Raw genomic sequence first — 26,512 nt, forward strand, 5'->3', positions numbered from 1 at the left:
TCTTACCTTTTCTGACTTCTCATGAGACATAACTGAAATCCTGTCCTTGCAGAACTTCATCAATGGCATCTGGAGCCAAGAGGTATAGAAAGCCCTGAGAATGGAAGATATCAAAGTTTTAAAATGAGCTTTAGGGTATGCCATGAAATTACTGTATGCAATACAATCATTGATTCTGAAGCCGATGTTACTATCACCCGGAATGATTTAGTTTAACAGTTAAAAGTTATACTCATATGGACTCATATAAAGCTTGCATTAGCCTTCAGAATATGTCTGGGGATAAAACTGACATTGATAAAAGGTTATACCTCAATATTACGTCTAGAAGAGATGCCTCCAATTATGAGGCATATGTGGCCATTATTGAAGATTCTTGCAAAATCGGATTAGACATTCTATGGAAATAACTTTTTTTCTTGTACTTTAACGAAAGTACATTCTGCCACTGAGGCTGTAACTCTTTTCGGAATAAAGATTAAGAACATTAAACCGCCCACCAAATAATAGCTGAAGAGAATATCACAGTACTAGCAGAAACAGAATCTTCATTACCTGGGTCCGTAGCTGAAAATAGAAATTTCGTAAAAACTGTAACAGCCCGAAAGGATTATTAGTAGCCTCAGCACTAGTCTACGTTTCGAAGAACATGATCCCGTTGCGATTTGCTAACGTATGTGATAAGGCGAAAGTCATTAGGAAAGGCGAAGTAATTTTAGCGTGTACTTCAGTCACTTGCTTTAAAAGAACCAGTAGCCCTTCAAATTCAGTGGATTCAGAGAGCCTAATATGACAGTTATTCTAGAATGCATAATTTAGCACTGAAGAGAAGAGTGCTGTAGAGAGTGTCCCTCAAGAATTTTCAAGATGTCTCTTCTCGTTTATCTTCTGATCTAAGTCAAACCAGTTTCACTCAGGATAGGGATAATCTCATACAGCATACAAGAATCATCTCCAATACAATCAATCAACATCCAAGACATCTACCGATTGCTTTGTATTTTCATAGGAGGAGGCCTTGTCTCCCTTCGAGGGATTTTTAAGGGAAACAAGTTAGTATATTTCTTAATATATGATGAACACGCCCATGCATTCATCTCGTCTGCCTAGAACCGAGCTCAAGTCGAAGGACCAGTGTTCAGCAACATTATTGCTCGGTCGCTCATAGGTTCATGTAGCTTAAAAAGACATCAACACTGTTTTCACACCATCTCAAAATAGATGTAGATGGAAGATGCTCCGTAAAATTAGGTCCAAAATAATTTATGTTTTTTGATTCACATTGTTCTTTTACCCCTATTTCTTACTCAGGGAAACAAATTTCTTCATAACCTGGAAAATCGTTTACGGATGGAGGAATCATTTCACCATCATCAAAGCACTGTTCGTCAGTTAACGCATCCACATCAGGCGGAAAAGCAATTATATCTGGCTTAATCTCCTTAGAAAACATATTCTAATAATTCTTCGGCGGTGTTAAACACTTTACATCTGTAATTTCTGGAAAAAATGAAAAGGGAAAAAATAGCATTAGTTACCACTAACGTCCAGCGATCTATTTACAGATCAGCGTGTTTAAGCTTAAAATTTAATTATAAGAACAGTTATTTTCCTAATTTAAATAACGTAGAGAGACAATTACAGTCACGTAGAGAGTCATTTAAAGAGGTACTGAAAATGTAAAACACATACGAAAAGCATAACTTACTTACATAAATTTTTTTTTCGTTGGATAAAAAACGAAATCTACACTATGAAGCATCACTTGACTAACTTCAGACATTATGTGCTGGACTGATCTGAAAAATAATGTTATGTTATGTAGAAGTGTGGGGGCTACCTAATATTTACTCTAAGTAAGCAGGTATTAGCCCCACACTAACTAACAACGAGACTTCTAAATAACTAAGAAAACTAACAACATTCTGGCATCATACCTCGAGTCGTGATGGAAATAATGAGTCCAGTGTACTGCCACCGGCGGCGGCATCAACGGTACTCCTACCTTTCAGCGTTAAATTAGCTCAAGTAAAAGGGATTAAATTACATGATATACATTGCGAAATACATAGTTGTGCAGGTGCATATTTCAAGATGTTATCTATTGCATTGGGTACAGGAAACATGTATCAGCTCAATTTTGACGATTCATTATGTGTTGTAACGTATGTTTGTGTTAACTGATTTTCAGAAATTACATTATTGTCTGGCAGTACATTGTTATTTGCATGTAAAAATTTATCACGACATTATAAATTGAGGTGGCTAAAAGCAACTTATTTCTAGTATATAGATCATGCCTACAATCATGACTTGTTTACATATTTTTTCTTACAAACAGCTGTCAGAAATAGAAAAGAATATAAAATAATAAAAAAGACATAAATAAATAAGTCTGAAAACAAAACAAAAACAAAAACGAAAAAAAAAAAAAAAAAAAATAAACCTTCATCTGCATACTTATACTTACTATGTACTTTTAGATATATTTGCATACATATGCTGATACATTGCCAACTTATTTTTGTCAGTTCATTGTATGCAATTACGTGTGTTTTTACAATAATTATATTACACGAATTACATACTATGACACATTACATTGTTGATACTTTACCAACTCAATGATGATTATTTATTATATGTATTTACTTATCAGGTAATGTGACCTTATGTTACATAGAAATGTAGGGGATCACCTATTACTTACCCGAAGTAAACAGATAGGAGCCCTTTACCCTACTTGTGACCTATTTTGTACTTCATATGGTTTGCGATGCTTATTTCTTTCCTATAAAGGTACGCCCGCGTACATTATATCTGCATTTAATTGCTTTATTTTGCTATTGCTGGAGCATTTCTTTGAAGGTTAAATTACACTACATAGCTCTTGACTTATAGCAGCCAAAAAGTCAATAAACTTTGTAATTTTATTTCTCAAATGCTTGTTCTTAATTGCATATCTTAGAAATGGGAAGAAATCCTCTTCTGAATGTGGCTTCTTTAGATGAAGAGAATCTGTAAACGGACCACCATTAGCTCAGGAAATTCTTAAAAAGTCATCCAATGCCCAAGGCCAACACTTCTTTATAATCTGGACCAAGACCATGTTGGTATTAAAGGAAACGAAGAGGCTGACATATTAGCCAAGGAGGCAGCACAGGGAATCAATGCCAAAAAATAAGCATCCTCAAGCCAGGTTCTCACCTCAAACTAAAACTACAGGTCACAACTAAAGACTTATGGCAACAATGGTGAGACGCAGCAAATACAGGCAGAAGAGTTTACAACCTCTTCCCCAAAGTTGACTCTCCTCCAATCCCTCTCTCTAGACATATCACGTGGTTTATCACGGGGCACAGTCCCGTTCCCACGTATCTCTATGCAAGAAATCTCTCTTCATCAGACTCCTGTGCATGTGGTGAAAAATAACGTTTCAAAAAACCGCTTTTGAGGGTGTAGCCACATGTGTAAGAGAAAATCAGACAATGGCAAGTGATTTAAGATATTATTCTCGAGGAGCGGTCTAAAAGTAGCTGAATCTTAAATAGATCATTGGGCGTGACGGGATAATTTCAAACAACTGTTGCGGTAAACAGCAAAGGGTATACACAATTTAAGCACAAAGTCCAACAGTAAAAACAACAGAACTACAATTTATTCTAAAATCACCACTCAGCCTAAAATAAGCAAACAGTTTTACTTAAACAGAAAAGAACTATTGTTCAATTTTTGCTTTGTAAATCAACGTAATTTTAAAATACATATACCGCAAGAGTATAAGAAAAAACCGGTAAGTAACAAGTCGGATACCGGTTTTTTATTAATAGGTATAATTTCACAAGCTGCATTCATTTCTTTAGTCTTTTCCTAGATTTTCTTAAAATGTTATGACACGCTAATATTCATCAGTAGCAATGAACGTGAACGTTTTTCCTATTCTTCTGACACCAGTTGTTGCATTATTTCCTTCCTTCACATTCGTACGCGGTTTGTGTAGATTTGGAGCGAATAACGACGACACTTTATGAAGTATCGAAACACACTTTATTTGCCAGTATTGTCAGGACAGCTCCAAAACACGTTTAACAGTCGTCAAAGATCTACTATAAACACGGTGACACGATCAGCGACACAGTCTTCAGGTTATCAGGCTATTACAGTGGAGACAGCTTCCCGCAAAGCACCCGATTCTGCTTTCCGGAGTACAGCTCCCGACTCTGCTTGGTCGTTCTCGGAACTCAACGTACTCTCGACACTCTCCACGCTACAACTCGCGATGCACTCGAAGACCCACGAGCACGTCTTCCGACTCTTCGGTTCAGTCGCTCCCGGAGCTCTACACGCTCTCTCGACGATGCACTAACCGCGATACTCTACGAGACTCTTTCGGTGCATTCGACGACCCACTCGGCACTCGCTGGCCGGCTGTCAACGCGATCGCCTCCGCAGGGTTTGACTCGCTAGACGAGACACACTCACTCCATGAGAGACGCAGACTCTCTCGATGAGAGACACACTTTTTTTGATTGCAGACCAGCACGGTTTATATAGCTTTCGGCTTGTGTTCGGGAACATTCTGGACTAAACCGGTAAGAATTCGTTCCAGAAGGTTCTCGAACCGTCCATGGTATATCGCCAGTTTTGCCGCCAAATGGGCGATTTCCCGCCAAATGTGGCAACCCTGCCCTCCTTTGCCATTTGATGGCAGCCCTAAAACTGCTTTGCGGGGAAGCCATCTTACCGAGCCTGTACATTTCGTAACAATACATTTGTTTAGAAACTGAAAAGAAGTACTTTAAGATTTCCTCCATGTCTCCGTTATAACATTTTTATATTAATCTCTACAAGTCTCGCACAATTTACATGACTCAACTAGGTAGCAAAATTGATCCTGACTGTGACAAAACGTTGATCTGCATTTGATTACTAGGCTTTCACTCTTAAATTTTGAGACTTGAGTCGTCATTATTCAAACTGCAATAAAAGCATAACTTTGAAAATAAAGTATGCCAGCAATGATTGCAATACAAATTTATATAAACAATCAAATATATAACTTCAAACTTTTGAATAAGATTTATATTCGAGTTTGTAGATTTTCAGAGAAGTTACACATGTTCGTTTTTAATGATCATCAAAATAATATAAAATTGGACTTGTAACCAGTAAAATCTTAAAATTTCTCTAAATGGTTGCCGTAATAATTAATGCCATAACAATGCTAATTAAGTGAAGTCAAAAAGTATTCCCTGAACGCAAGATTTCTACTATGAAATACTGTCTTAAAGATGCTCAGTCTATAGAAGGTCGTAGCTATATATTGCACCATCAATTCGGAAACCCAATTCATTTTGTTAACCTGATATAGCGAAAATTGCATGGGAACCTAATTTATAAACAACGTTGCTTACCATAGAGTTGACAGTAGAGCTTTCTTCAGTTCCGGCCTAAATTTTAAAGTGGCATCCCTTTAGAAGGGGTCCGAGTTTCTCCCATCTCTCTTCCACTACCACAAACTTCTGGAGAAGACTGTTGTCTTGCCGCATATTTAGAGTGCCTCATGCCGCATAGGCAGCTAGCCGCTATCCCGGTTGGGCGGCATAGAAATAGAATAATCAAGGTGAGCTGTTTTCTAGTGCGGTTAAACATGTATAACTTTCTGATATGAAATATATTTATATATTTGAGCAACTTTCTGATATGAGGTGTGCCAAAATTGTTGCATGAACAAAGAAGTATAGAACGCCTCAAAATGCAAGTGGTAGCGAAAGTTATGAATAGTAATCACAAACTTTCTAAATATGAAATTCTTTTATGCTTATTCGAAACACAGAATTCATTTGTCTTCATTTTTGAACACAAGATTCCAGATGGAAATGAATGTGTTTCCTTATTTAAAAAGCTCAAGGAATGGAATTAGTCACGAAGTGCTGCGAGGAAATTGGTATCTGCGTGAGAGTTACGCTATTAATTTGCAAAATGAATGCTTGATTTTTATTCCTCAACATCTGAACAGAAACTCCTTCTATAACGATTCATCCACAAACGTATAGGCTCGTACAGTGTGGACACAAAAGTCTAAGTACATATAATTTTCTGGAGTTCATTTAACAATTGAGCGTAAGTTCTGTGATACAAAACCAGGCTAAATGTTGCTCAGACTTAATGTTCAGACTCTAGAGTAGATACACCTTAAAATATGTTATTTGAGTAAATTTAATTAGTAAAGTTTTAAATGTACTTAAAGATAGTGTATGACTCAGCATATAAGATGGAAAATAAATATCATATATCAGAAATTTGTGAATGTGTTTGGTAACCGCGAAAGGAAATTACATTCGCGAAATCTCAGTGATTCTCTTAAATCTGAGAAATACGAAAATATTAAGAGAATTTTTAACGTTGTTCGATAAAATTGCAGTCTTTTCTATTAGTCTAATGGGAGAATTTCATTCACGATAAAGGGAAAATTCGGCTCTCTTTTTGCTGAAGAATATTTCAGAGGACGCAACTCTTAGCCTGTGTCCGATGATAGGACATTGGATCTTCTTTCGAAGACTTTTGGTTCGATGGAATTCAGCCCCTACGAGTGGTCGAGCGATAAAATCACTGAAAACTAACAGTTCCGACCTGGGTTAGTTCCAGACGAAAGGGCTGGTTGCATGGGCGTTTCCTAGGTTTCCCTCATGTGGATTGGATTGGATTATTCAGTTATGGCAAAGCACACGAGGGATATCTGTCTAAAGGGACGGATGCTTTCGTGGAGGACTTTCTAAGGGAAACTGGCTCATATACACGTTACACATGAGGAAAACTACGAAAACGCCCATGCAGCCAGCCCGTTCGCAGGATTCGAACCTCGGACCGAACTACCAGTGTTCAGCGTCTTTACCGCTCAGCCACTGGTGAGGGTTTCCGTCATGTGCAAAGTATATACTAGTCAGCTTGATTTAGAAAATTCTCCGCGAATGCATACTTTCACTTATTGAGATAGACCTAGTGTATTTTGCCATAATCAACTAAACAAAACCAATTAAAAGCATAGACATTCTAATGCCTCCATGATGCAAAGAGACTGTACACTTAACTAGCTTTCTTCAGAATTCGAGCAGGAAATCAAGGCTGTAGCAACTGTCTTCCCTATATACATGATAGAAATATGATCAACAGAAAATATTTTAAAGATTTTAAAATCAGTAGGGGAAGTAAATTTATAGGTAATCATAATTTGAGTTGCATTATGATCATAACATGAGGATGATATAATTATTTCATGATCATGACCAGTAATTGAAGTTATCCGTCAGAGTTTTGATCTGTCTTTCGTATATAGGATATAAAGGTTGAATTTTTAGCATTGCACCAACGTTCACAATCTCATAATTAGAACAATCGTGCAGATATATCGAAAGATTGCGCAACTAAGAAGAGATCGAAGAAGTCTTCCAAGATGTAGACATTTTTACTAATGTCAGTAGCTTGAACACGGTACTAATTTGCATTTAAAATTTCTTGATTTCTTTTATTCGTCAAGTCGTGAGTATTCTAAACAGGCACTTCTAATACTACAACAAAAATGTGTCGATATGTCGCAATTTAAAAATCCACTACAAAAACGTTTCAAGAATGAATTTTTATTAAAAACTGACTGATATATTTACATTGTAATGAAACTGCGTATTTACATGTATAGGAAATGAAAAATAGCTAACATCTAATAAAACCAAGCAAATATAAATTTTTCTTTTTGCTACAATAATTCCTGCAAAATTTTAGAATGTTGTTGACTAAATTGAAAATTTCAGTTCTAAAATCTATAAATATTTTTAATATAGAACTTCTATTTATAAATATTAGCAAAGGGACGTTCCTGAGAACTTTAAAAAAAGGCATTTGATACTTTTGACGTACATAATTTGTACAGCCAAAAGCAGCGAATCAAGTTTATCAATGACTTCAATTGCTGGTTTGTTTACATTGCCAGAAATGTTCTCATCGGATATTTAAGGGACTGTACATATAATGGCAAGAAAGTGTTATCCCAAACGTGTTCTCAGCAATCGTTCCGCTACTGTGAACGGAAAGCAATGTGCATGCAGGATATTTGCATATTTCGCTTTGGCTGCAAAGAAGCAAAATATAAATGTCTATGTAAGAAACGTATTGGATTTGATAGCAGCATTGCAATTAAAGTACTATTCACTTAACATTCACTAAAAGTTTTCAAAAACAAAAACGAGGCTGCAATTCAAAAACGAGGCTGCTGATTTATACCTCAATTCTTTCTCTTATAATAAGCATTCTTCAACATTTGGCCACATTTTAAGATGCACGTAAACATTAATATTGAAAATCATCGTTAAAATTATCTTGGATAAGTACACGGCCCCGCCAGTTGGAGGATTCTTGTTTTTATATATGTTCTTTGTTTAATATATGTTGCGCCATTTAAATTAATATCTGCATAAGATATATAAAGGAAAGCAAAGAATCAAATGAGTACTAAAAATTAAAGTTAACTTATTGATAAACGTTCAATGAATATGCAATACTGGTTTAATTGCACTGCCTGATAAACGCCTTCTATCAGTTTCATTCTTTTTTGGGTATTTGCTTTAGAGTATGAAAGAAAGCTCAATATGTCATAACTATATTTTCTGAGTACTATTTGAAATCACATTTATATCGCTCTGTAGTTATTGTGTTATAATTATTTGCAGCAGTGTTAAAATTGTTGAACCCTGGTAGTTTGATCCATGTCGAATCAAAAAATTAACTGTGCGGATCTTCTTCTTATGGTGTGTGTGTGTGTGTGTGTGTGTGTAAATTTAAATTTTTTAATATTTTGTGTTGCCGTTTGAGAGTTTACTCCTTAATGCGGCTATCGTTTCGTGACACAGTAAACATACTGATTTATTCCCTGTATTGCCAAAGAAATATTTGTTAGTACATTCTTTATTAAATACACGACATTCATCACCGATTTTACTTCTTGTCGGACGGCCCGCGGTTTCACTAAAGTTGGGAATTATATAGTTAATGTGACAATGACAAAATTGAAATTTCCCAGATATTTCAGCAAACACTGCACATCGTTTCTACTGTGCGCATGGACCCTGTCCGTCTTAATGGGGAATACGATATAAATCTTCGGTTTCGTACAGGAAGGAAATCTCGAATAAAACGGATTTTCTAACCCTTTAAGCTGGCTTCTATTTGCCCACATCTGCTTAACTGAAAAAAACCTTCCCGTGGGACGTTCGAAAAGTGCTCTTCAGTTAAACATAATTCAGCATTTGGAAGCATAAATCAATTCATTTTTGAAAGATTTTAAAATCTTCAAAACCAAACTTATGAATTACGTTTTTAATTTTTTGCGGTGAATAACAATCTAAAAAAACCCTGAAAGAACAAAAACAAATAACGGAGAATAAAAAAACTAAAATTTAATTTAAAGCCACCGCTGTGCCTATGAAAGGCAGCGTAATTTTATTTAAAAATATAACAAAGTCCTAGGTTTCCTTAAAACTATATATAGCTTAACAGTCTACGAAAAACCTAGTAAGTAACAAATCTGTTCGAATTTTTTTCGTAATGATTATAATCTCACTCTGTAATTATAATTTTGAAAATCGAATCGAAACCTCTTTCCATGTCCCATATATTTCATAGAGGAATTTCAATTGTTTTTTTAATCTGAAGAACTAATTTTTCAATATATTTGACAGTCCAACCTGTATAAGTTGCATACGTTTGTTTAAAATCTAGTAAGCAGTTATCACAGATTTTGTTAAAAGGGTACCAGAGATAAACGCTAATACTGATCGACAACAATGAATGAGGATACCATGCATTTGTTTAGAGACAGATACGAAGTATTTGTGAGATTTATTGAACGGCCAAGTCTCACTTTTAATAGTTTTATATTATGACTCTCTAAAAGTCTGATATAATTCAATAATTTATATGTCTCAAATGGGTACGGGAAATGGATTCTGAATGTGAAACATTGATCTGTATTTTATTATTAGATTGTTTTTCTTTTAATTAAAACTTTTTAATCAGCATGTTTGCAGTAGATGTGTGCACCGGTTTGATGCCGGAAGGTAGTAACCGGAGGTAACCGGTAGGCGGAAGTGACGTCACAGAAAAGGGGCGTGGTCGCCGCCATCTTGAATCACATGACAACCGGAAATGACGTAGATGGAAGGAATGACATCATCAAAGTTTCGTTTTGATTCTGTGGCAACGATTTTATGTCTCAAAGTTTTTATTTTTTGTGGCAACGAACATATATTTTTAGGTTTTATGGCAACAGTATCTTGAACTACGTGTTTGGAATGACATCACTTTTAATTTATTATTTTTAATTATTTGACATTAATTAATTTTAACTATTTAGTATGTCATTAATTTTAATTATTTACTCTTTTTAATAAGTATTTTAATTATTTACTACGTTATTATTTTAATTATTACCTTTAATTAAATTTTATTGAATTTTAAAAATAGCTCCACGAGCGGGATTCGAACCCGCAAACTTTAGTTTGGAAGGCGATTTCCCAAACCACCATGCCAGCGAGACCTTACAAACTAGGTCACATTATCGCGTTGAGTAGAAAAACAACCATGACGTCAGGAGGCTGGGGGAAACAGGCAAACGTCATCTCTTTCACGTTGCAGCCTGTCGAAACCGCTTCACGCTTTCTACATCCGCCGTGGCGAAAGTATACAATCTTAACAACCAATCAGATTCTCACTAATATTTTCTATCTTATTTCAGCCAATCAGCGTGTTTGTTTCTTATACATCGCCTATATATTCGCTCGCGTTGACGAATGCAATCATTTCTACTGTGGTTGTTGCTGAGCGAACGTTCTCTTGCCTTTTTGTGATTTTCTTTTGCGCCATTTTCATTTTATCTATACAATGTCTGCTAAACGAGTTTTTTCTGCATCTAATGTAAGTATATTTTTGCTTCTACTTTATTTTTAGATTACCATTTTTAAACACGTTATTTATTCTACTTTTTTAATTGTTAGGTGTTATTTGAAGAACCTGATTGTCCTTTCCGTGATTCTGATGACGATGTAAGTTTTTACACGTATTTTCGTAGTGTACTTTTTTTTTTTTTTTTCTGAATGTATTTTACCATTTGAGCTTATTTTATTTTGAATGAATCCACTTTTATTTTAATAGTTATTAGATGAAGTGGATCAAATTTTCATGGAAAATCCCCTGATTTTGCCTCTGTACTATCATGTGGATTCCGGATTTGAGGTAAATTTTCGTTTCGTTATGATTCTGTTAGAATATTTTTATAGAACTAGAAAATGAATGTATTTATTTTTATTTATTATTTATTTTTAGACTTCTTCCTCATCAGCTCATGGCCCTGTGTATATAGCTGCTTCGAATGAACGATCGGTGTATATTTTTCTTTTCTTGCATGATTTATTAAAATAATGTATTTTGAAAATGTTTGATTATTACTGAAACTTATTTATTTTTTTTCCAGATTGATGAGGCGATTGTACTCACGGAGAAGTCTCGTCGACGAAACCATAAATATCAGGCCGAGGAGATTACCTTCCGGGCCAGTATAGATATGGAACGGCTGCCTCAGAACTTGCAAGGCATCCCGATGGTCCGAATTCCTGACACCGTCCGGGAGTTGTTTGAGCAACTTATTCGCCGGACAACAGCAAATCTGGGCCCATCAGACCTCATCCGATTCTGCATCCAAGCAGAAGGGTTGGACAAGCCTATCAGCACTTCCTTAATGACAGTTTCGACCTTAACAGTCGAAAAGATTTTGGCTGCTGTGATGAAAGTGCTGCAGTCCAAGGATAAAATCGAGCTAGACTCAGGATTCGCGGTGGACGTGATCACCATCAGGCGACCTGTGGGCGCCGGTGGTAATAGGAAAGTCATCAATATCTCCGTGGATAGACTGAAGAAACAGTCAATTTTGTCCATACCCTACGATAAGGAAGCACTGTGTTGTGCCAAAGCAATTGTTTATGCGTTGGCCAATTTACATAAGGATACGACCGCCATCAATGCCATGAAAAATCGTCGCCGACCAGCCCTCCTGAAACGTGCAAAGGAACTTCATATGGCTGCGAATGTTCCCTTAGGCCCCTGCACGTTTACTGAAATCGCTATATTTGAAGACCATCTGGATACTCAAATAGCTGTCTTCTCATCGGAAAATTTGAACCAGGTAAGTCAGTTTTGTCTCCAGATATTTATATTTTAAAATATATCTGTTTTAAAATACAAGCTTACCTAAAATTTTTTCTGTATGTTTTCATATCGTAACTTTTTAGTTCTTTTCTATTTTGTACTATGTTTATGGTAATTTATTTTGTACCTGAATAATTTTTAAAAATTGCTTTCAACGGACTGAAAAATTAAACGAGTACCATTATAGTTTAGGTTCATGTCGTTTGCATGTTAAAATTATATCTTAAATGCACACTGAATGTTTAAATTAACTTTACGCATGTATGCAATTCGTTTTGCTATGTTAATGGGTAAAAAAACTGATTTCTAAATTGTTCAATTTGAGAATTTATTTTTAGAGAATAGTTTAGAAGTTAAAAATATAACGTGAAAATATTGAATGCACGATGAATCTTTTAGATTACTTTAAATTGTTAGATTAACTTTATATTTTATGCATGTAAGCAATTCATTTCCAAGTTAAAAAAAAAGATAACTTGAAATACTGAATACATAGTAAATTTTCTAGATTGTGTTACATTTTTTAGATTATTTTTATGTATGAAATTTATTTAGATGCTAAAAACATAACTTGAAAAATTTTTAGATTAATTTTACATTTAACATAAAATTTATATTTTATGCATGCATTTCTTTAGACGCTAAAAATATGTCTTATAAAAATGCATGGTGAATTTTTGAATTACTCTAAATTTTAAGATTATATTTTATGCGTATTCACGCATAGAATCCATGAATGTATGCAGTTCGCTTCGATGTTAAAAAATATACCTTGTAAAAATTAATTAGATTTTAGTTTACTTAAAATTGTTAGATTAATTTCTTATTTTATGTATGCAATTCGTTAAAACTTTCACTTTTAAAAATTTTTATTTTTAGAATACTTTAACTTTTTAGATTTTATTTACATGTATGCACAAAGGCAATTTGTTTCTATGTTAAAAATATAATTTGCAAAAAGTTAACATTTAGGCATATATTTCTGATCATTTAAATGTTAAAACTTTAACTTGTAAAACTGAATGCATGGCGAATTTTTTAGATTGCGTTAAATTTTATGTATAAATGCATGCATGTATGCGTTTCGCTTCGATGTTAAAAATATGATTTGTAAAAAAAAAAAAAAAATGCATGAAGAATTTTTTATTTTTAGATTCATTTTATGCATGCACACAATTCATTAAGATGTTAAAACTTTAAACTATAAAAAATGAATTCACGATGAATTTTTTTTTTTGTTTTGTTTTACTTTAACATATATGCATGTAATTACTTTCGATGTTAAATGCATTAGGAATTTTTAGATCGCTTTATGTATGCAATTAAATGTTAAAAACTGGTTTTACTTTGATTTTTGGAACTCAAGAGAAAAATTTTTTGTCTATGTTTTAGGTGGTGTACAAAGGAAGAGAGAGGGCACAACGGATCAATTTGTGGCTTCACGATGGACATTATGATGTCATTAAGTCCCTGAAAGGGTTTTTTGGTAGCAACCATTATTGCACAGCATGTGAAAAGGCCTACCAAATGCCTGAAAGTCATAGATGTGCCAATGCGTACCCTATATGCCTAAGGACTGATTGCTTTCCAGGCCAGCCCCAACGATGCCCTGACTGTGACCGTCTCTGCCGATCCGATGCCTGTTATGCAGCACACAAAGCCCTCACTGGAAACCAAGAGTTTTCACTTTGCGATAGGGTAAGTGTTTTGAAAATATATCTTAATGATCAAAGTTATTTATCATATAATTTTCTCAAAATTGTTATGTTTAAAAAAAATAATTGTCGTTACAGGTATACCAGTGCAGGGACTGCTGCCAAGTGATTGAACGCTGTAAGTGCCCTAAAGATCTGCATAAGAGCGGTACCACCAAATGTCCGTCTTGCGGCCAGTTTGTCGTGGCTGCTGAGCACCGTTGTTATTTGCGACGTGTTGCTCCGAAGTAGTCTGATGACAAGTTCATCTTTTTTGACTTTAAAACGGACCAGTCTTCGGGGGAGCATCTCGTAAATTTCGCGGTGGCTCAGTATGCCGACGGCACTGAAAAGGTGTTTCCGGGTTACGAAGCATGCCAAGATTTCTGCGCCTGGCTGTTCACCCCACAACACAAGGGCTTCACAGCCGTGGCACACAACATGAAAGGGTAAGTTAAAAATACCATAGTTTGCATGCTTTAATTATGACTATGCTTTCAATATTATTCATGATTTTTTTTTTACTTACAGGTTCGATGGGCAGTTCGTGATGGCCTGGCTCTTGGAGCAAGGTACAGCGCCGGAGGTGATCCCTAACGGGTCTATGATCATGAGTGTAAGACACCCCAGTCTCAACATTCGGGTCATAGACTCGTTAAACTTTTTACCGATGGCGTTGGCCAAACTACCGGGATGCTTCGGTCTCACCGAATTAAAGAAAGGATACTTCCCTCATCTCTTTAACTCGATGGAAAACCAGAGTTATGTCGGACCGCTGCCTGAAGCCCGGTACTACAGCCCGGATACCATGAGCACTGCAGCCCGACAAGCATTTCTGTCCTGGCATGAAGCACACAAGGGGGATGTGTTTGACTTTCAAGATGAGATGCTGGCCTATTGCAGGTATGTTTTTTCCTTTTTTCTTGCTTTAATTTTATATTTTATGTTTCGTATATTTAACATTTTCTTTTTATATTCATAGATCGGACGTGGATATTCTTCGCCGCTGTTGTCTGGAGTTTCGAGCCCAGTTTTTGGATGTGGCGAATGTGGATCCATTCCAGTAAGTCATTTTCTCATTTTCTTATACAAAAATAATCATATTTACAGTTCATTAAATCGTTCTTATTTTTGTCTTTTCAGATACGTGACCATTGCGTCAGCCTGTATGGCAACGTATCGGAGTGGCCACATTCAACCCGACACGATTGCCATGGTGCCTACACACGGCTACATCAACTCAACGAATTACAGCCCTGATTCGATCCGATGTTTGGACTTTGTTGCTGCTTCGGAAGGCCTACAGATTCAACATGCGTTGAACGGTTCCGGAGAGCACAGAGTCGCCGGAATCTCGGTAGACGGATTCTGCCAAGAAACACAAACCGTCTATCAGTTTCAGGTATGTAAAAAGTAAATTATATTTCTATATGATTCTTTTTAATGATTTTACACTTTTAATGTTTAATTTACATGTGGAACACTATTAATATATTTGTATTATTTTAGGGCTGTTTCTTTCACGGATGTAGTTCGTGTTACGATGGTTATATCGTATCGTTCGTGTTACGATGGTAACATCCACTAAAAGGGGTTTCCATGGCAACGTTAAGAGAAAAGACAGAAGAGACGACAAGAAAGCTTCGCACCCAGGGTTTCCACGTCATCGAAATGTGGGAGCATGAATTTCAAAGAGAGAAGGAGGAAAATCCAGATCTCCAAGCTTTCCTGGATCAACACCATCTGAGGGATCGACTCAATCCTCGCGAGTCGTTTTTTGGAGGAAGGACCAATGCCCTCAAATTGTTCCACGAGGGAGACGCAAAATATGTGGATTTTACCTCACTCTATCCCTGGGTTCGTACTTTTTATTATTTCAAAAATGTTTACTTAAACTTTTCTAAATTTTCTGTATATTTTTATGATGTGTTTTTTCTGATTTTTATGTATGTTTTTTTGACTTTGTTTTATTTCACAGGTGAACAAATATTGCGTCTACCCTGTAGGACATCCAACAATCATTACGGAAAGCTTTAGAGATGTGGAAGATTATTTTGGAATTATCCAATGCCGAGTGATTCCTCCACGGAATCTGTATCTTCCGGTACTGCCCTATCGGTGTAGGAAGAAGCTCATGTTCCCCCTGTGTCGGACTTGCGCCTTTCTACAGTCTCAGTCTTCCTGTACCCACACAGACGATGAAAGAGCTCTTATCGGAACGTGGGTAACGGAGGAAGTCAAGCTGGCGATAAGGAAAGGTTACCGCGTCACACATGTAAGTACTCAAAGATTATTTTAATCTTTATTTAGTTTCAGAGGTTACTTTTAAAATTTTTTTATAACTGACATTTATTTTTTATTTTCTAGATTTACGAAGTGTACCATTTCCAGGCATCGTCTACTTCTCTGTTCAGATCATACATTGATCTGTTTCTGAAGATCAAGCAGGAAAGTAGCGGATGGCCTTCGGAGTGTGTGACAGAAGAAGCCAGACTGAAGTGCATTCGCCAGTATGAAGAAAGAGAGGGCGTCAAGTTGGACGCTGGAAAGATTTCCAAGAACCCTGGGCGTCGACAAGTCGCCAAGTTGGCCCTGAACAGTTTCTGGGGCAGGTAAGATGATTTCTTTTGTACTTAATTTTTATAAATATTTTTAATTCGTTGTGATTTATGATAGCTTTTTTTCACTCAGATAGGGTATGAACGTGAACAAAGCCCAACTGACCTATGTCCACACGGTGCCAGACTTCAATAAGATGTTGGCGGATTCTACTAAAAAAGTAAGTTTCCTTTCCGATTTTATTCATCTGTAAACTCAAAGAGTTTCAAACTGTTAACTTATGACTATTTTGAACTGTTATCTCATGACTCTTCTATTTTTTAGATCAAAGATGTCTTTCTTCCCACGCCTGAGGTGGCTGCCATTTCCTGGGAATCTGCGAAGGAGTTTGTGCCGCAGGATGCCTCTACCAACATTTTCCTAGCGACCTTCACAACAGCTTGGGCTCGTCTCAAGCTGTATAGTGAAATGGAGAAGTTGGGTAGAGATGTCCTGTACCACGACACAGACTCCATCATCTATGCCTCGAATGGCCGCAATGATCCCCCCTTGGGCAACTTTCTGGGTGAATTTACGGATGAACTGGAGGGTGATGTCATCAAAACCTTTGTCTCTGTTAAGGACCTTTAAAAAATTTCTTTATTTAACATGTACCAAAAATATTGAAAGTTTTTCTATTATCTCTTTTTTTCTCATGATGTTTTATTTTTTCAGGAGGACCGAAAAACTACGCATACCAGATGGCCACTGGGAAAACTTGCTGCAAAGTCCGAGGATTTTCATTGAATTTCCGGAATTCTCAGTTGCTGAATTTTGAAGCCATTAAAAGTCTGGTCTGCAGCCTCGACCGAAGTGAGATCATCTCTCTCCACAACCCCTCCAAAATCACCCGAGAAGCGAAGAGAAGAAAGGTGATGAATAAACCCGAGACAAAACTGTACAGAATTGTGTTGGATAAACGGGTAATTCAAAAAGACTTGAGCACATTGCCGTATGGTCATTAGTATATTGAAGAAGAACTTTTTATGTTTATGTTAGAACCTTATCTGAAAATGAAATTTTGTATGTAAATATATATATATATATATATATATGTGTGTGTGCAGAATCATGCATTTGTATGTGTATAAAAGAAAACTTATTTAGAAAAAAAATAAACAGAAGTTTGAATGATAAAATTATGTTTTTCTTATTTGAAAGGATTTCATGAAAGGTAAGTTTTTCCTAGAAAATAATTGTCATATTTTATTTTCAAAAATTATGTTAACTTAATTAGAAAGAAATACAACACCAATGATCAGCCATTACATTTATTCACGTATCATTACAATTTCAGCCATAGTTTGGAAGATGCGTTTCTTTTAGGTCTAGCATACATAGTTTTTACATTCATTAAATGTTTGTTTTTGACAAAGTCTTGAGGAAAGTTGTTAACATTCAGTACATTTTTAAACTGTTCAAAGGCAAAAGGTTTTTGAGTTCTATTTCTCAACAGAAAGTTTATCAACTGAACAATGTCAAAGCCAGAAAACACATGATCATCTAGAATGAGTTCTTTATTCTGTGTCCAGGAAATCTGATGCTCTTTTAGAAAATCTATTATTTTCTGTGCCGTTCTTTTCTGCTTCACAGGAACTGTTTGCATAATTTCTTTTTCTATATCTTTCTCAGAACGTTGTTCAGGCGGTTGTTCTTCGGAAGTGTTCACATGAGGAAATGTAACATACTTTTGCAGAACCTGGATGTACAATTTAGACTTTTCTTCATCATCCATTTTCTTTTTTAAGATGTTTTGAATTTGGGTATCTAATTCACTCAAATGTTCATCTTCAAATTGCTGCATACGATCCAGGGGTACCAGCGCAAATTTCTTACTGTGTTCCATGGATAAGGGAGGATAAGACACTGACTGCTGCAGGAATCAGGAAAGATAGGAAACCGTCACCTTTTTGAACCAAAAGACGTCTTTTCTTAAAAAGAGGTACTTTTTTGTCCGCTAGTTTTCTTAAAGTTCTTTTAAAAGGGGCGAGTCGATTTTTGACCCGTTTGGTGATGGGTATGTTTCCTTTTAGAAGATTTAAAACACACTCACAAACTGATTTTATGAGATGATTCGGACACTTTTTCAGTACAGCTGCTTTTATTCGACTTTTTCCTAATAGTTTTAGATAATCCACATCCTTCAGATGAGACATGCTGATGACAAATGAACTCTTCTTCCTGCACACTTTCTTTTATATAGGTAGCAAATGCAGCCGCTTTGGTTAAAGCACAGCAATTAAATCCTTTTGCATGAATCGAACATGTTAAAGAACTTTTCATTTTTAAATTCTCTATCTTAGGACAGTCTAGATTTATGATGTCTCTACCTAATAAATTTTCTAAAAATAATTTCTTTTCTAATCCTTTCACGTATATGTCAGAATAAATAGATGACAAATATTGCAAAATAATACGAAGATGAGTATAAGGTAATACACCCTCACTCCAATTCATGTGATGACGATTTCTTGTGACCCAAGCAAAACACTTTTGCTGAGATCGTGATAATGTTTTCCAAGGTTGAGGAGGTAAAAATGACCAGCAACTGTGATATCCTTCATGCACAGAATACAAGGCTAATTCTTTAACAACGTAGCAATGAGGCATCCATTGAAAACCTTCGAAATCGATCACGATGGGAGAAGACATGTTAGCCATTCGACGTCTCAAACTGAAATGAACTATCGGGGCTGGTAGACATAGTATTTATCCCCAGGAAAGATGCCTGTACGAAGGCGAAGCGTTTCACTTGTTTCAGGTCGTAAATCAATCAACAAGTAGCTAAATGGAGTTGAAGTAGCATCCTGAAAAATTTCTTGAAAGGCCTTTACTTTTCCGGGGAACATTTGTCTAGCTAAATGCATAATTTGACTTTTATCTCTAGGATTTTTGTATAGGACAAGGTAATGGGAATTTAAATGAATATTTCTCATCTTCTTGCCTTGGTGAAAAAGATTTTGTGTTATAAAAACGACTGAAAGGTTTCGGTGATGACTTCCTTTTGTAAAAAGTTTGCTTAAGCGAGTATCACTTGCTAATTCAGACATTAAATCGTCTATGATAATTAAAGCATTTTGAAGAGTCTGCAGGTTAGATGGTAATCCTTCTTCAAAATTTACGTTTTTCATGGAATTAAAAAGAGGTTGATAACTTCCGTAGCAATAAATAATATTGGTCGGCATGGGATGGAACATTTTATGATCTATCAATTTCTTCACAAAAAATGTTTTTCCCGAACCGGTAGGTCCGCTCAGAAGACAAGTAGAAGGATGTACGAACTTGGGCAGTTCGATTTTTGGAAATGACAGCATGTTAAGAAAACACTCACTTTTATACTTAATCGAAAATCCTTTTGCATAAGACATTTATTCATTTTGTTTAAATAAGTGTAGAAACAAGAGACATTTTTACAAATTAAAACAACTTTATTTTTTAAAAATCATGTTTTCACCATATCATTTTTTGACAAATTGAAATATTTGGAAATCATGATTCTTCCCATCTAAGGGTGATACAATGAGTTCCATACAGAGTCCTTGACAGCGTTTAATAATGAAATAAATACAATAATGTCCACATACATTAGAAGTTAAACTCTGAAACGAAATCTTGTTCCAGAAAACATGACGATATTTCTTGACAAAGGATGTGGTATCTTTTCCATATACTTCAGGCGGGAGTGCATAAGAGTCGAAAAATTCCAGAGTCTGTTGATCTGCAAGGTAGACAGCTAGCCAATGAATTCCTTTTTCATCATGTTTGTCCGTATTGAGCACCAGTGCACAGGGAAAACTTTGAATCGCAGGTATTTTATCACAAGGAAAAACACCCGCATAATATCTCGAAGAAATAGGATCTCGAGATAAGATTTGATGAATCTGTGATGAATTCATCAGTTTCCAAAATCGTACAGAATATTTCGAGCTTTATTGATTTCTATCAAATTTTCAAATTCAGCGTACACTAATAACGAAACAGTTTGTTGTAAGGGAGTCCCAAATTTTATTTCTAATCTTAAGTTGCTGTGTCGACTAGATTTAAATGAGAGCCATCACAAAGGTCAGGTGACAGGTCGAAGCGAAATAAGGAAAATCCTTTTGAAAATTCTGATCTTGAAAGGTAAAGTCCTCTGTCGTCTGCATTCATAAATAAATTCTGATAAGCTCGTATGAAATGATTTTTGTCAAAATTAGGCTGAAGAGGATTATGAGGTACCGGTTGACCGTCCACATAAACACCGATAAAGTTCATATTATAATGCTTGAATTCGAAAGGAGACTTTTTATAGTTTCCGTTAAAGGCATCATTGTCGACGCATGCCACCACAATACGATTAGGCATTTGACCTATGAAAATATTGTCTTGAATAAAAGTCATATTTCCAGTGGGAATGGAATAGGCTTTGCAGAGTACTCTATTAATGGGATATTTGGCTGTTGATTTTTCTAGGCTTTTGGCATGTCCTAGCACAACACCTGGGCTGACTCTCACTTTGCGTACAAACAATGAAGCTTGTTCGAGTGAAACTTTAAATTCACCTTCGCCCAATAAACAAAATTCTGGTTTGCTGCGTATGAGTTTAATTTTCATATCCACCATATTCAGCAAAAGTCTTTCCTGATGAAACATATCCAAGTGCAATCGGCCAATCATATTGACCGAAGCACTCAGTTTAAACAATTCTGCTCGTTGGTTGAATCCTTCATTCGGTTGAGTGTCTTGATTATCAAAAACGTTCATACGTCCTGCTGTATCTTTGAAAGACAATTCTGATGATAGTTGAGACGTTTTCGTATCAAAACCATGATTCAATAATTTTTCTATCATGGCTCTGTAAGGATACGTGTTATTACTGGTGGAAACGAGTCTTTCATTTAAGCTAATATCCACTTGAGAAAACATAGAATGTAAAAAGAGATTGACAGGTCCCACTTTACTTTCAGCCGTGATTGGCTTGCCATCATTTTTTAAAATTTTCACTTTGACGTAGAGTTGTGTCTGTGATAAGTCTAGGTAGTCGTCTCCGCTTTTAGAAACATTGAATTCCACAGGACTTCCTTCCGACACATTGGCTAATGGATGAAATTCAACCCACTGACATTTTTCTATCACTGTTTGAGTGGGAGGTAACGAAAATAAATCCAATTCGGATTTTGCGCATTCCGGAGACTCTTTTAACAGAAAAGCCATTACGAGTCAAAAATATCACGTCGTTGCACCTTCCTGGCTTTAGACGAAATGAAGTGTTTGGGGGTTTTGCGCTTCCTTTTAAACCTTCCGTGACCAATCATCTCATCTGCTTTCTGAACTGCTTTCCTCGCTAATTTTTTGCCAGCTTCTTTAGATCTGGTTTTGAGGGAGACTTTAAAATTTTCTCCCGACAATACGTCGTTTGCAATTTGTGTTCCAGTCCGCAAGGCTTCTTTTCCGACTGTTTTGGCCCCCCTCATCAAAAAAGGTATAGCACTGCGAAACAGCTTTGCAAAAAATCCACCAATACCATAACCTTTCTGTAAAATGGTTCCTTGATAGTAAGGTAATCCATTTCCAGTTTGAGCTAAATAATAATCTTCAAATTTTTTCGTGCAACACGTATAAGGCACCCGCATGTTTGATGCTTCTAATCTTGCATACACAATCCAAATGAAATCAATTTGCAAATGAAGGCTTCTTTTATAGAATTTGTCTCAGACGAAAATGCAACACAAGAAATACTTTGCCTCTTTCGAATGGTACTAAATCTCCAGAGTGAAGTCTTATGTCAATATGTATAGTCTGAAAATGTTGACGGATAACTGGCAAGTAAAAGGGCCGGGGGTAATGAGCGTTTATGATGTCTCCGTCATTTCCTTCTACGGTGACACATTTTAACAACGGGGCTTGTACATCTCCCACAATTTGAGGTTCTACGAGATCGCAATACACATACATGACAGGAAAAGATACTTTGGGATCGGCTACAAAAGGACTTTGTTCCAATCCTTTGTAAACACCCGGCTCGAACCCTAGAAGCTCCGCTAATCCTTCGTGAAGAATGACTTTGCAGTTTTCGTCGGTCTTAATTGTCACTTTTTTCGTAACAGGATGGTAACTGAATTCAATCTTATTTTTATGGGAAGGTATTTTCATGGCTTTTAATAAATCTGGTATCGTTTCATAACATCCTGGAGGCACTCTTTGACCTTCCAATTTTCCATCACCCAAATCAAATCCAAATAAATTATTGTCTTTTCGGACGTTATACCATGTGTGAGGGTAAATAAAGTCCACAAGAGATAACTCCCACTGACTATTTAAATCCATCGGAGTAGGAAGCTGAGTGGTAAATTGTGATATTTTGTTGTCTGGAAAAAAACGCATGGAGCTGTCGCTGATCAGTGTGATAAAGAAAGACATGTTTCCTTCAAATGACAGATAAGCAGAATTTACGGGCCTTTTATACCCTTCTCACATCATCCACCCAAGCATTGAAGCTTTCGGGGTACCCCTGAAATTTCACAAAATATTCTATTTTCCCGCGACGTTTCCTCTTTTTTAAAACTTTTTCTACGGGATAATAACCGAGTCCGAAACCTTTTGAAGTTCTTGTTTGTAAAAAGTTCCTTGTATAACTTCTCCTGCTAGATCTTTCAGTTTATAGACAACAGGAATCCGTCGAATAATTTTATAGATTGTAAAAATTTCTCGTGTCCAGTTTTGTTCGTATCCTTTCTCAAAGAGCATTTTTTCTCGGCTGATGCGTACCGTGTCTCCAATCTTTAAATCTGAAGAAATAGGGTTTTGTACTGGTTGCTCACTATACAGCGTTTTCCAAATTTTTTCTTGATTTTGTAATGTAACGGATACAGGTTCTGTCTTAATACTGCGATGCCATGTATGGTTATAACTGGATATCAATTTATCAATCACATCAATGTACTTTCGTGTATTCATTTCGGTAAAGTATTTCCACATTTTTGTTTTTAGAGTTCGATTAAATCGTTCTACGACAGAAGCTTTGGTTTTATTATGTGTCGTGAAAAAGCGAACGTTTCTCTTTTTCAAAAAATTTTGAACTTGTTTATTGGTAAACTCTTTCCCTGCATCTGTTTGTAATGATTCGGGTGTACGTTCCGAAAATATCTTTCCGAAAGCGGATTGGATGGACACGGATGTTTTATCTTTGAGAGGGATAGCCCAAGCGTATTTCGAAAGAATGTCTATACAGGTCAGCAAATATTTATATCCATCATTAAAAGAGGCCAGGGATTGCATATCCACTAAATCAGATTGAAATTGCTCGTTTAAGCCTCCTACGATGACTCTGTTCCTGGGAAACTTGTGCCTCAAAGGCTTGTGCAAAGTATAAGAATCCTTGGTTTGCAACCATTTCTGGATGTCTTTTGTTTTTACGCGACCTTTTAAAGCACGATGCAAAGCAGCAACACCCCCGAAACTTGCGGGGACCTGTGGATCCCGATAGGTCTGAGACAGAGCTGCGTTCATTGCAACAGTTGTTATGATCTAAACGTACACTGATATTCATTTATATATATTTAACTAGAACAGATAAAAAATACCCTAGTTTCACTTATATAAAGATTTTAGAAAATAGGCCTAAAAAACAAGAGAGAGAAAATGAATGCTACTTAACATCTCAAAGGTTGAACAAGTAATGATATATATGTTTAAGAATAACCATATTTATATTCTATAAAAATCAATAGGTTTGTATTCAATAGGTATTTTTAAAATTTATGTAAGTAATCATTACAGATTAATTCTTTTAAATAAGGTCTGAACCTGGAGACAGTCATGAGATCGTTGTAAAATAAAATAACATTTATTGAGCATCCTAATTATTTTACAAATATTCATAGTATTCAATACCTAAGACACCATTGATAGTACAAAATGTGTTTCTTACTTCATCGAGTACATGGTTTAAACACACAGATTTTAAAAAGTCCTTGGTAATGTAGTGAGCAGGTTTCACTAACATTAAATAGGGTTCTTCACCCCAAATGTTTCCATAAAATTGCCTGGCGATGTCAACAGCATTGAATCTCAGAGCAATGGCATTCACAGTTTCTGTTGTATGAACGAGTTCTTCACAGTCTTTCAGCTGGGGATATTTCAGTTCGTCTTGTTGATTAAGAAGTTCTTCAAGTGACGTCTTTAGAATGGTTTGAAGTCGCGCTCTTCCCATAGAAATGTCAAAGGATTGGGGTAGATTTTCCTCTCTGACAGGTTCGTCGGATACGCTTTCGTAGGCTTCACAAAAGTTCATGTTTTGATAAACGAGGTTGGTGACAATATCGCTGATACGGCTAAAGTTGGTCATCAGTTCTTCCCACTGCGTCGTTGTAATGCTGAGGCTACTTTTTTTATCTCCTGTCGAAGAGAGTTGCTTCAAAGTGAAGTGGGAATCTTTATACGTGACCACAAAATTCTTGGGCAATTCCAGATTCAGTGTCAGCAGGTCTGGTTCCTCCACTGTCATGTTGGTTGCGAGAACATTCAAACACCATGGCTCAAAATTTACTCCTCGTCTTGTCGGATAGTAAGCTTTACCATATTTGGCATACTCTCGGATGTGCACAGTCACTTTTCCCTTGTAAATGCTGGGTCCCACAAAGACATTGTCTCCCATGTGAGTGAGCTCCTCTGGAATAGCGTCTTCGGTGAAGAGTCCTTTGCGCTGAAAAAAAAAACAGTTAGTATATAATACATAAAAATGGGGTCACATACAATATCAACTTTAATATATAAGATTTTCGCAAATACGTACTTTTTTCTCGAAATGGGATGTTTCTTCTGCTTTTCTTTTGATACAAGAACTAGCTGATTCATTGGGAACATCTTGGGTGCGGTTTTCATGGCTCAACACTTTATCGTTCAAAGGCGTAGGTTCATTCTCAAATAGGTTTTCCATCTGAAAAAAAGTAAAGACAAATTAAGCACATATTGCAAATTCAACTCTTTTTTAAGTATAAAAGTATTTAAGTATAAAAATATTTTAAGTATAAAGTATTTTAAGTATAAAGTAAGTATTTAAAGATTAAAAATCTAAAAACAGTAACTTTTCAAAACGTTACTTACTTCTTTGTTGTTTCGTGCCTGATCCATTCGAAGCAGTGAAGAAAGATTTTCGAAGCTAAAGCAGGTACGTACACTCAGGGCGACAGACAGGAAAGAAATGCGGAACGTTGCTCGGGATAACCTTATATCGGGTAGGAACTCTTTATTTCATCTCAACGGTGATTGGTTAAGAGACGGTGAGGTCATATTTCAAAGAATCTGATTGGTTCACAGAAAAGTATCCATGCACCTTAGCGGAGGCATACAAAGGTGTGATACGGCAGACGCCATTTTGTAAAACAACATGCCCCAACAAGAAATGGATGATGTCATTCCAAACACGTGGTTCAAGAGTTCGTTGCCACAAAATCTAAAAATATATATTCAATGCCACAAAAAATAAAAACTTTGAGACATAAAATCGTTGCCAAAGAATCAAAACGAAACTTTGAGGATGTCATTCCATCTACGTCATTCCTTCCATCTACGTCATTTCCGGTTGTCACGTGATTCAAGATGGCGGAGGCCACGCCCCCTATAGCCTCGGGCGTAGCACGGTTACCCCCGCTTACTACTCTCAGTGTACCGATGGGTTTTCACAATGGGGGAAACATCCATGCAGGTTTTTCATTATTTAATTTCTTCAAATATAAAACAGGGTGATAACAACTGGTGGCAGCAATTTTAAAAGTGATACAACGTGTGGATAATTAATACAGATACGATTGCGATGCTTATTTCTTTCCTATAAAGGTACGCCCGCGTACATTATATCTGCATTTAATTGCTTTATTTTGCTATTGCTGGAGCATTTCTTTGAAGGTTAAATTACACTACATAGCTCTTGACTTATAGCAGCCAAAAAGTCAATAAACTTTGTAATTTTATTTCTCAAATGCTTGTTC

General features: G+C 36.1%; 3 protein-coding genes across 3 annotated transcripts; 1 reads left to right on the forward strand and 2 right to left on the reverse strand.

The window, feature by feature from the left end:
- The first annotated feature begins 14,093 nt into the window (after window positions 1-14,093).
- On the forward strand, window positions 14,094-16,877 carry LOC146993864 (uncharacterized). The gene is made up of 8 exons (XM_085826610.1): window positions 14,094-14,395; window positions 14,478-15,009; window positions 15,090-15,348; window positions 15,456-15,803; window positions 15,925-16,221; window positions 16,314-16,558; window positions 16,638-16,725; window positions 16,830-16,877. Exons 4-7 carry the CDS (start codon window positions 15,546-15,548, stop codon window positions 16,639-16,641), a joined length of 804 nt encoding a protein of 267 aa, XP_085682736.1. The 5' UTR covers window positions 14,094-14,395; window positions 14,478-15,009; window positions 15,090-15,348; window positions 15,456-15,545; the 3' UTR covers window positions 16,642-16,725; window positions 16,830-16,877.
- Window positions 16,878-19,228: 2,351 nt separating this feature from the next.
- Window positions 19,229-21,737, reverse strand: LOC146993865 (uncharacterized protein F54H12.2-like). Its single transcript, XM_085826260.1, has 2 exons — window positions 20,763-21,737; window positions 19,229-19,351 (listed from the first exon to the last, which is right to left on the reverse strand). Exons 1-2 carry the CDS (start codon window positions 21,735-21,737, stop codon window positions 19,229-19,231), a joined length of 1,098 nt encoding a protein of 365 aa, XP_085682386.1.
- Window positions 21,738-24,350: 2,613 nt separating this feature from the next.
- LOC146993866 (uncharacterized) lies at window positions 24,351-25,494 on the reverse strand. Its single transcript, XM_085826417.1, has 2 exons — window positions 25,318-25,494; window positions 24,351-25,227 (listed from the first exon to the last, which is right to left on the reverse strand). The coding sequence occupies exons 1-2, from the start codon at window positions 25,459-25,461 to the stop codon at window positions 24,391-24,393; spliced, it is 981 nt and encodes a 326-aa protein (XP_085682543.1). The 5' UTR covers window positions 25,462-25,494; the 3' UTR covers window positions 24,351-24,390.
- Window positions 25,495-26,512: the final 1,018 nt, after the last annotated feature.

Source organism: Stegodyphus dumicola, chromosome 11, assembly GCF_044657685.1.
Source record: "Stegodyphus dumicola isolate Sdum_Otavi_A_Nest chromosome 11, ASM4465768v1".
NCBI classification, from domain to species: Eukaryota; Metazoa; Arthropoda; class Arachnida; order Araneae; family Eresidae; genus Stegodyphus; species Stegodyphus dumicola.

What these genes read in the sequence shown, in the direction of transcription:
- LOC146993864 (XM_085826610.1), top strand. Translation starts at nt 15,546, where the DNA reads ATGGCAACGTTAAGAGAAAAGACAGAAGAGACGACAAGAAAGCTTCGC. An exon ending in TTACCTCACTCTATCCCTGG is followed by an intron (nt 15,804 to 15,924) that starts GTTCGTACTTTT and finishes TTTATTTCACAG; the next exon opens with GTGAACAAATATTGCGTCTA. An exon ending in AAGGTTACCGCGTCACACAT is followed by an intron (nt 16,222 to 16,313) that starts GTAAGTACTCAA and finishes TTTATTTTCTAG; the next exon opens with ATTTACGAAGTGTACCATTT.
- LOC146993865 (XM_085826260.1), bottom strand. Translation starts at nt 21,737, where the DNA reads ATGGCTTTTCTGTTAAAAGAGTCTCCGGAATGCGCAAAATCCGAATTG. An exon ending in TTTATGTGGACGGTCAACCG is followed by an intron (nt 19,352 to 20,762) that starts GTACCTCATAAT and finishes GAAATTTTTCAG; the next exon opens with GATGCTACTTCAACTCCATT.
- LOC146993866 (XM_085826417.1), bottom strand. Translation starts at nt 25,461, where the DNA reads ATGGAAAACCTATTTGAGAATGAACCTACGCCTTTGAACGATAAAGTG. An exon ending in CATCCCATTTCGAGAAAAAA is followed by an intron (nt 25,228 to 25,317) that starts GTACGTATTTGC and finishes TTTTTTTTTCAG; the next exon opens with CGCAAAGGACTCTTCACCGA.